General features: G+C 32.1%; 1 protein-coding gene across 1 annotated transcript in view; it reads left to right on the forward strand.

Annotated features, from left to right (window-relative positions):
* The window catches only part of LOC118184400 (uncharacterized), a 53,476-nt gene extending 49,678 nt beyond the window's left edge, over positions 1–3,798 (forward strand). Inside the window, exon 5 of the mRNA XM_085818423.1 lies at positions 2,527–3,798. Coding sequence (XP_085674549.1) covers positions 2,527–2,782 — 256 coding nt within the window. The 3' untranslated portion in view covers positions 2,783–3,798. The remainder of the gene's footprint in view (positions 1–2,526) is intronic.
* The last annotated feature ends 7,645 nt before the right edge of the window (positions 3,799–11,443 follow it).

The following is an 11,443-nucleotide window of genomic DNA, read 5'->3' on the forward strand; positions in this document are numbered from 1 at the left end:
TTCGATTTGTTCATTTTATACATGTGCTAATTTCTATACTATAATTTTCTGGTAATTTCTTTTTATGTTATTTAATACCTTACTATGTGTTGTATATTGTGGGTACGTTTCATAAAATTCTACATGTAACTTTTTCAGTAATCGTGATTTTTGTGATTTTTCCTTAATTTATGATAACAATGCAAAGCACAAAGTATAATGCAAAGCACAAAGCCTTTTCACATTAGGAAAAATACCTTAGCAAAGGACTTAAAGAAAACATGCTTGTATTTCTGTTAGTATGAAGAACACTGTGCATCCAGTTTGTTCATTCTGAATCAAATAATTTTCAAGCTATCCCATCACAGATAATAGTAAGCGCGTTCTAGTTAATTACAGTGAACGAAAAATAAATTCATAATTTTTTTTTTTTTTTTTTAGAAAGAGAACAACGTCAGGACTTTTTGAGCTTATCTGTGGTAGTAATAACTTGGGAATTATGTTGCATTCACTTAGCATATAAATAAAAATTATATACACAGAGCTACAGCAGTGACGTTCATAAATCATTTCTAGGCATTTCGGTTGAAAATTTATGTGAGTAAAAAACATCTCGCAAAACAAAAAACATAATGTACTAGTAAACCTTCTATTTTTTAACGAATTAAATAAGCGAGCGCATGGAACTCGTTACGTTATGATACACATAGGAATGAGAATGGGAGAATTAGAGCAGAGAACAAATCCAGCTTTAAAGTTCTATATACATTTTGAAGCTTAGCGATACGATTTAACTACCATTAAACGAAATTAAATAATAAATAAATAATAAAGATTAAACAAAGGTGGATCAATTAAAATATAACTCAAACTTTGCGCAACAATGAGCAGTAAAGTTAAAAAACATGAACTCATAAAATTAATCAAAAACAGCTGTATACAATGTTTCGATTGAAACTATTGTCCAAAATTTATCCTTTAATATTATATGTATTTAAACATTAATATACATATAATATATTTATACAGTATTTTAAACAAAATTGAAATTTTGGCGGAGAAACCTTACCTTTGCTTAACTAAAATGTAATAATAAATTGCAACACAATTACTGCTAAACAAGGAAAATTCTCTTTTTCTAGCAAATAGGGCAAAATATGTCTACACTATTTTACGTTGTGGGAGAAAGGTAGAGAAAAGTGAATCCATTTTACCTTATCAAAGCTTTGATTGCGTCCACAACACTCATTCGCCTGTTCTTATATAAGATAGAACAGGGCGAAACAGAGGTAAATATCCTATAATACGTGTATGCTTATGTGAGTGAAAACATTGTCACTTACATTTGGTATATACGTTTATTCGTAATATCCATGCGATACATTCCCGAAAATTTCAACTATGGTTTGGTTTTTATATATTGTTGCAAAATTGAACTTTATGAAAGTTCAAGCAAAAAAAAGAAAAAAAAAAGAATTTAATGTTTAATCAAGCTGCTGTTCAAACAGAAAGAGAAACAGATTAACGTAAATTTTAAATCATAGGGTTAAAAGAACTCTTAGTTTCGCATAAATTTTGAATACGTTATATCGACTTATTCAAAATTTAGAGCACAGGAAGGCAGTCAGGCACAGAACATTCTTCTTAGGAGAAAAATAACAAATCATTCTTCACTAATCTTAATCAAAAGAAAAAGAAGGCCGTATGCGAAATGCATTTTGATCTAAGCATTATCCGTTTGAAAGCTGACAAGTGTTGACGGATCTTCAACATAGTCAAACTCACACTGATGATGCTGATGAAGTCACTAATGGATTGACGACACTGATGATGCTGATGAAGTCACTAATGGATTGACGACACTGATGAACAAACACTGATGGAGTCCTGAAACTGTTAAGGTTATACTGGTAGATCTATAGAATTTTACGTTTCTAACATCACGAAAGTTTAAAATATCCAATGTTCACATACCGTATCTCCCGTTTCAGCCCTTTCTGCATTAGTTTGGACGACTGCTACACATTTCTATTCGAATTTCAAACCGAGCACAATCAGAAATGGATAGTCCTGCCACAACTTGACTGTCTGAGGCTAGTCCTGAGCCCGAAAAGTAATTTGTAAGAGTTTTTCAAAGGTATAGAATAAAATATATTATAATAGTAATTTTATTCGTCTAATATCATTTTTGAAAAGCTGACCACTTGTCCAGGGCATATGCTCAAGAACCCCGGGTCCAACGGTCTAGAAAGCAGCTATCAGGGCACTGCCGAAGATAGCTCTCTAAGGGCTGTTTGTGCCGCCGAGTTTAGTTTAGTTTAGTTTTTAATTTCAATATTATTATTAGTAAAGTTACATCGAAATATCTATAAGCGATTCAAAATAATTTTCTTTCAGATTGATAACAATATATATGGCGGCATTTTTGCGATTGACAGTCAAAGCATTTTAAGAGGATATTTCTAATAAAAAAAGCACGAACAAATATAAACAATAATGCATTTTTTTAAAGTATAGAAAGTATAAGCATGTTTTTTTCCCTTTCAGTATGCTCGAGAATTATAAAGAATGCAACAGGAAGGTCATGATAACAGAATGTGGCGAGGAAGCAGCTATCTTCATTGAAAAAGCATTTATCATAGCTTTTGCCGATCTTAACATAACCCTTTGTGCGGGCTTCTATCCAGACTCTACGACCTGTCGGATGTACTCGACTGCATCATCTGTAATTCAAGGATTTTACTATGTTCCTCTCGCTCTGTTCATGTTGATTAGGCAAATTTACTTCATGTCGAATCAATAACTATTTAATGGATTTCTAGTTCTTTTTATCGCTGTACGTTATCTTAATCGAAAGTAACAGATTATGCTGCTTGAGTCCTGATACTATAGCACCTACATTGGTGTTTTACATAGTAGCTTTGGTAATACTTTTCATCTTTCATGAATCTTCAGAACATATATCTACATGAGCTTGAACTTATATATATATATATATATATATATATATATATATATATATACATATATTTATTCTGCTGATAAGTCAAATCAAGCACACAAAGTCAAATTAAACACCTTTCCTCTTTCCTTACATGTGAGACAGAGACGAACATAAATTTGAAGACTGATGTATAAGGGCCCAGAGATGTTCGATAGCGAAGAAATCTCAGCTCTTTAAATCTTTTCTACATATTATAATTATCAATTACTACATTATCTCGAAAGTTTTCTGATCAGGCGTGTGGCATCAGACAAATTCCGCCGAGTGCACCATGTGCTGTCCACTGGTATGCAATTTTCTGCAATGCAAACAAGATTCGTAACAAATCACTGAAAGACTAAAGTCGATTGCTTCAGCAATGTACTTCAGCAATTTGATGTTTAATGATCTTATTTTAATCTTATAAGCTCAGTAGAGAATCAGACTTTTTGCCCAAAATTATCTAGTTAAACTGAGTAACTCAGTTTTCAAAAACCCCAAGCCAAGTAATAGAATGCCACTTTCATTAGGCTTCTATTTTATTTAATCCTTCCACTAGTGAAAGTATTAAACTACATTCTTCAAAATTTGTGTCCATCATTTACGAATTTCGCATAGTTTAGAATCAATCAGCCTGTTAAGATGTCGGGAGTGTATCTTGCATCTTATATATGTTTTAAAACTTTTGATCTTGAAGAATTAACTTGCAGTTTCTGATGCTATGAATTCGGAAATTAATGGTATGAATTCCTTGCATGTACGTGTGTTATCTGTCCAATGACATGTTTTTATTTGCAACAAGTGCGTTAAAAATAAAGGTGTTGAAGTCAAAAAGACATTTGATTACATTTATTTCACAAACATCAAAAAACGACTAAATGCTATATATGAGATTTTCTAATTTTTGTTTTTAGATTAGAGTTTAAATTATAATTTTTGTAGAGATCGGAAAAAGTTGAAAGAATAAATACATTTTGAAAAGCTATTTTTCAGAAAATATTGCGACCTTTCGTTATGTAACTGAAAGCACATCCGGCTGGCAATCAGTGGTCCTTAATTTAAATCCCAGAGAGGGCGTTGTTGATTTTTCATGTTTCTTGCTCCAAAATAATACTGATGACCCTACAAGCGGCTCCCGATCTAAAATATGGTGCACGATAATTCGTGAACATCTGAATTTGGTAACTGGGTTCTCTACTCGCCAGTCACCCTTAAATTGGAGGAAGAATGTAAGGAATGTTCTCCTTGCTTAACGCATGTCTTCCTGATGTAATTAGAAAAAGCACGTCCAGCTAGCAGTCAAGAGCTCTGGAGTTAGGATCTTGGTGAGAGCACTACTGATTTTCCCCGTTTCCTGCTCGTATCACGAGGGCTATCTGCATGAAGGGAGGGATGCCTTCGTGGAGGACTTTCTAAGGGAAATTAGCTCGTATACACGTAACACATGGGGAAAACCACGATAGCGCCCATGCAGCCATCCCGTTTGCGGGATTAGAACCTCGGACCGAACTGACCGAACTACCAGTCTTCAGAGACTTTACCGCTCGGCCGCTGGTGGGCCTAGAACTTCTGAGCGCTACTATTTCTGCTCGACTAGCTTCGTTCATTTTGAAAGAGTTTAAAGTACAAAATGTATGTTTTTGGACTGATTCCTCAACTGTACTTTCCTGGATACGAAGAGATGTAGCGTGGTATGTGTTTGTTCATAACAGAGCTATGGAAATAAAACAACTTACTTCAAGGGATGCCTGGTGCAAGGCCATCTTGATAGGAGAAGGCCGAAGCTAACGTTTGATGACGTCACAGCCAAGATGATCTTGGGTCAGCTTGCTTTAATTTTCGAGATAGTATATGAGAAACAAACATATTTTTCTCTTCGTACAGGCATTATTAAAAAAAATACTGAAGAACTCAGTACCGATCTTTTACACTTAGACTGTAGAGACATTAGGTATTTTTTTAAAAGCATGAGAGATGAAAAAGGAGCAATTCCCTCGCCGGGACTCGAACCACCGACCTCTCGAATACGTTTCGAGCGTGCTGACCGCTACATCACGAAGGCATGCTAAGAAAGCGGGAGAAATACCTTATAAACGCCCCCTTTTAAAGGGCAACAGGGGATTAGGAAACCCAATTGCCAAATCCTGCTGTTGGAGAATCATCATCCACCACATTTTTTCCACTGCAGAGACATTAGGTTATTTTGGATGCAGGAGACGTGAAAAATGAGCAACGCGTTCCCCGTGGATCGAACCACGGACCTCTCGAATAGGCATCGAGCGTGCTGACCACTACACCACGAAGGCATGCTAAAAAGGAGGGAGAAATACATTATAAGACAACGGGACTGCGACTGCATATCTGAGGGGAGTTTCTCAAATAATATTAATTTTTGCTTGCTAATCAATAACATTCTTTACAATACTGTATCTTTGGTTACATAACATTACATGTAGTTTTATAGCAACAAACACTGTAAAATCAAATAGTTCTACTCCAGTTAAAATGAATATTATACCAAATATTTAACCATCCAAACAATACAAAAAACTATATTTTTGCTTTCTCAAAAAAAAAAAAAAAAAAAAAAAAACGTTACCCAGAAATTCGAAAGCTGCAAAAATTTATATTTCACGTTTAGTCAAAGGATTGACATTCAACAGAAAGTCATGCTTCTTTAGATAAGTTTTTTCATTATTTACATATAATTTTTTATATCAGATAATTTTAAGATAAAAATATATTACTTTTTAATTTATTGGAGAACATTGGAACATAACGGTAGCAGAAACATGGAATATAAATGCATTCCATTTCTTCATTATTTGATTTACACATAGATTTCACTCGTATAAAATGAATACAAATTTGAGGCCATTATTTTGATGTAACTTCATACTATACAATATATTGTTCTAATTTCATCGAATTTTGAAATTCACAAATGCACGCAGAAACACACACACTCACACACATATATAATATTTTCCAGAATAGTAAATACACGTATATTATTAAACAAATTAAAATCTAATATACTTATTACTTCATACTGCATATCAAAATAAAATCATTCTCTAGTTATTTATCACTGAATAATTTTCACTAAATAAAATAAATAAAAAACTTTTTTATTTACACTCGGTGCTCAATAAATATTCAAAACATATTGATTCTTTTTGTTATTCATAGACACATACAGAAAGATGTTCAGTGTAAAAATTGCAAGTAATTAAAAAAATTCTCAATATCATAACCAAACACTGTTTTATAAATTTCAGAAATTACATTTGACGGAAGTTAATATAAAGGAATAGTAATCAGCCTAACATAATTAATATTTTTATTGTAACATGCTATGAATAAAACGTTATAACTATAGCATTAACTTTATTAATGTATACTTACCGAAACATTTTCAACAAGACTCCAAATTGCTAATATTAAATTACTGTATTAATAAAGATTGATTTTTCCTTTTCTGAGATTTTGCTTGATTTTTAAAACGATCATTACGAACTTTAGTATAACTATTCAATAAAATATTTGAAACTGATGATAATAACCGTCGTAATTTACCAATTTTCATTTTACATGAACATATTAACTGTGATCATATTAACTATATAGAACATATTAACTGTATAGATTCACGAGATCTAAGTTTTATTCAGAAAGATGTATCAATAAAAGTTTTTGGTTTTTAGCACATAGAAAGTCAGTTTTATAATGCTTTGAAATAAGTCCCTGAAATACTTGAAATGTAACTGCAATAATATATGCAACAAATTCAGTAGTCCACAATAACCCCTCCCCCTATCAATGAACTCCAAATAATCTTAAAGATAATTTTCGCATTCTAAAGCCTTATCAGAAAGTAGAATATTTTTGCATTTTAAACAATTTGATTTATTAGAGACTTTTCGAGCCACATATTCACCTGTATAAATTTATACTTTCATATCTTTTTCCGTTACTTTAAATGTGTGTGAAAGGGAAATAATTTCCTTAAACTTTTCAGCGCTACATTCAGTATTATTGTCTAAATCATCATTATCCGTTTGTAATGTCTTTATTGTGAACTCCCCGTTTTTTGAAAAATTCAGCTTCATCTGCAGATTCTTTTCAGAGTCTAAAGCTTGATTCAGTGAAATATGCTAATTTTCACCACTCATTTAGCGATATTGCCCAAATCTTGCCTCCAAATAGTCTGTTTGAAATTTTCCATGCAGTACATACTGGAATTTTAAATTGTTTAATAAATAACCCGAAAGGTGAAATAAAGTTGTGGTTGTATGTTTCAACGCATGAAATGTTTCTCTGGTGAGTCGACCAACAGTTTTTCCGGACTTTTCCCTCCCATCACCATTCCATTTTATCAACCACGTGCAAAAGGTTTCGAGAAATTTAATTTTATTGTCATTAATTGAAATTATTGATTCTCAATTCGGATCAGCTAAATGTAGTCTTCCCGTGGATGTTTAACATTGATAATACTCCACCATTTCAAAATTATTTCTATTAAATATTTTGTTCCTCTAACAGCTTCTCTAAATCCTGTTTTGTTTTCTTTTAATTTGATATGTGATGCTGTAGCAGTCTTTTCATCAAAAAATTTAACGGCAGCAGAAACATTCTGCCGTTCTAAAGAATTTGGATATGATACTTTTTTCAGAAGAGCTGGAGCTATTTTTATAGAATGGTGCTGCTCTATGGTATAAAATTTTTCCAGATGCAATAGACTTGCACAGTAAAGTTTATTATCTGTATCATTAAAAGATGAAATATTAAAAGTTTGATTTGTTTCAGTTTGGTTTAAGCAATTATTCCTTATACATTTCAATAAATGGACTGAATCAAATAGTAAAAATATCTTTTTTTCCAAACAAAATTCATTTTCAATAGCAGACACCATATGACCATTGCATAGTATTTCAAACATTTTACGGTTAACATAGTTGTTGTCGGAAATTATGGAAGCATCATCGAAGCCACAATTATGAACAAATTTTAACGTCTGTAGAGTTTGAATTTTTAAATCGTTTGGCTTGAGATTATGGACTTTGCAATAACTTCTTTATCTGAAGGTAAAATTGAAGAAAGCATAAAGGTTTGAATTGTAGAAGCTTCTTGAGACATGTCTGTACATGACAAATCTTCAATTTTACCATTCTTACATGCAAAAGTAGATTTAATATAAATCAAGTAAAAGATTCACAACCTTATCATAATCTGTTATGATGTACTTTCAGAATACTTTTGATGAATTTCAGTTACAAAATTCAGAATTTCTTCGACTGTTTTTGAGGTTTTCTTATAATTGCACCAAATAATTTTCAAATTTTGACCATTTATTACATAATAGATCTTTTTTCGAAATCCATTGAAATGTATTTGTTATGCTTAAACTTTCATGAAAAACAAAAACAGTTAAATCATGCTCAACTTTAAATAAAACAGTTACTGATGAGCAACCTTCCATCTCAATACGCAAAAAAAAAAAAAAAAAAAAAAAAAAAAGTATATAATCAGATGCTTTCATTATTGCCCATGTATTTGATAACTTATTGTTGTAAAATTTCAAAAATTCTGAAAAGGAGGCAATGTTATCTGCATCACACAGTTTTTGAAAAGTAATTTCACACCGTTCCTTTATTTCTCTTGTCCTGTTTTATGATGTCTTTCGCTTTAGTGCTAAAAGATAAGACAAATATTTAGGTTGACTGTAAAGTAGTCGGATATGCATCTTTTGATAAAACTGGCACTTTTCTTTGAAGTGTTCATACAGTCCCATCAGGACGTGTTATCGTCTCTTATAATAAAACGTTCAACAAAATGCAAAATGCACGCACAAGCACATGATGATGGCGCAAAGTCTTTCCTATTAATTTTACTAATCCATGTTTTAGACAGTAGGTCATCTTTGGAGAACTTAAAAGTTGTAATATGTTCTTCATTTGGATAGTAACCCGGAAATCTACAATTTAACAGAATCTGTAAAAATTCAATTAACATTGTAGTATGCACCTTAAATAATAACTAAAAGAAAATATTACAGCAAATTATTTAATGCTACATAATTAATATGCTGTAGGCTATAATTATTAATACGCTATCCTGTTTAATCTTATTGAATGTACAAAATATATGTACGAGTTCGAGCTCAATGTTTTTTAACTTTCAAGAATTTTTATTATTATTATTCCTGTCTTGTTTAGAAGAAGGAATTATTCTAATAAAGATTCGTGTAATTTTAATAAAGATTCGATTCATGTAATTCTAATAAAGATTCATTACGAGATTCGTGTTTGATACATAGTTTGAAAATGAAAGGTACAAGAGAAATTTACTAGATTATTATATTATTTAATATGAGTGCTTATAGAGTCTGTCTCTCTTGTTCCACATAAACTAAAATAGACCCTATAATGACTTGGTGAATTCTCGCACAGGCGTGAATAAAACTACTGACTCAGACGAAAGTTAAAACTAACCCTTTATTAATTCAAACTAGTTAACAGAAAAGAACGGACTTCGTACGTTACAAAGACACCATCAACTTGCGATGGAAACTAAAATGTGGAATATAATATAATTCAAACCCTAAATAAATAGCGCAAGAGCGCACTTACGTTAAGCTTAAGAGGTGGACTCATAGGAATCTAACCGGCGTGATACTAATCTGATAAGGCCAAGAGGCTTACTAGCGTGACCGCGAAATAACAACGAAACGTGAGCTTGGCTAGCGAAACACACTCTGAAAAACTCAGATATTCACTCGTTTAAATAAACACTTCACTTTAGAATAGGTACCAAATTTAAAATAAATTTTTTATAAAATAAGGAAAATTCTACATGCTTTTCACTTGTTGTGGCATATGTAATAAAAATGTATTAGAACATGAATAAAAATGGGAGGGGGAATCTCTTTAGCTTGACTTTATCATGCATCAAGAACTAATTTTACGAAGTACAGGTCGAAAAGAATTAATAAAGGAAAACAGTAAATTAAACTAGTAAATCAACTTTTGCTACATCTTGCTAAAAGTTAAATTTACTATAGTTAAGGGATAGTTAATGTTACATACCTTCTAGGTTAATTATACGCTGTGTTTACACTCATACTGTTTGAAGATGGCCTTAGTACGATTGCCCTCGTTCGTAACGTCACACCAGGAGAAAAGCCGTTTGGATTCGGCCTTCTCCCTTCAAGATGGTCTTGCCTGGAGGCACATCCCAAGAACAATAAACTCTGCTGATTTGCCCAGTGGAGGATATTCTGCCAGCTATTTAGTCACGTCCCAGTGGTGGGAGGGACCGGAATGGTTATATTTACTAGCATTTAGTTCCTTCTGACAGCCAAACGTGTTGTGTGCGTACAGGTTCTTAAGAGACTGAATACACAAGTCCGATAAAATGTTAATAAAACTTATTCTTATCAAAAGAAATATAACAAAAAGCTGAAATTTTCCTCAGAGGCATTCGTACAAGTACACAATATCACGCAATATAATCATATATATATCATCCATATAAATATATATCTGAAGTAGGTTTTTCAGAACTTTGTCTTGTTTCCAATATCAACATATGTGTTATTCATTCGAGTATAAGTTTGCTGCCGAAGTAGCACATGACGTAGCAAAGACGTTGCAAACTGGTCCGAGAGGTTGCAAAGTGGTCGTAGTAACGTCTTTGCTACGTCATGTGCTACTTGGGTGTGCACTTTAAAAATATACCCTTAAATTAAAATTAGAACATATGCTATAATTGAACATATAGTTTATAAATCAAATGTATCCCACATTTGAGGACTTAAGTCCCATATGCACTAAATGCACCAAATGCCCATATCCCATATGCACTAAAGAAATTCAGTAGCATTCTATTCAGGAAGGAATTCAGTAGCATTCTATTCAGGAAGGAATTCAGTAGCATTGTATTCAGGAAGAAATTCAGTGTTTTACTTATGCAATTTATGATTAAACAGGAGACGTGTTCTTAGTGAATTTCACTGCTGATCTTCAGTTTTCCCCTTTGTTATCGTTTCAACACTCGCAGCTTTTCACTGCTTTCATATAAATATTGCAAGTTAAAAGCCCTCAGAGAAGCGATTTTTTTCGAAATGGAAAAGTAATATTGATAGAATTTGAAGCCTTTTTTTTTTTTTTTTTTTTTTTTTTAACATTCATTTTCCAAAGAAACCATTTAACATACTTTCTGATACATAACCGAAGATTTGAATTTCACAAATCAGTATGGTACACGGGAAAATATAAATGCTGCATTGAAATTAGAGCTTATATACTCAAGTGATATCCATGAATCAAATATAATAATTCTCGATTTTTAGATTAACATCACGGTTATTAATCTTTGAAAACTATTATATCTTTTTTTATTAGTTTTGCTTATTCTAGTTATTATGATGCCATTACATACAAATATAAGCTAGAAACTGAAATGAAGTTAATATCAACT

This window comes from Stegodyphus dumicola, chromosome 6, assembly GCF_044657685.1.
Source record: "Stegodyphus dumicola isolate Sdum_Otavi_A_Nest chromosome 6, ASM4465768v1".
Lineage (NCBI taxonomy): Eukaryota > Metazoa > Arthropoda > Arachnida > Araneae > Eresidae > Stegodyphus > Stegodyphus dumicola.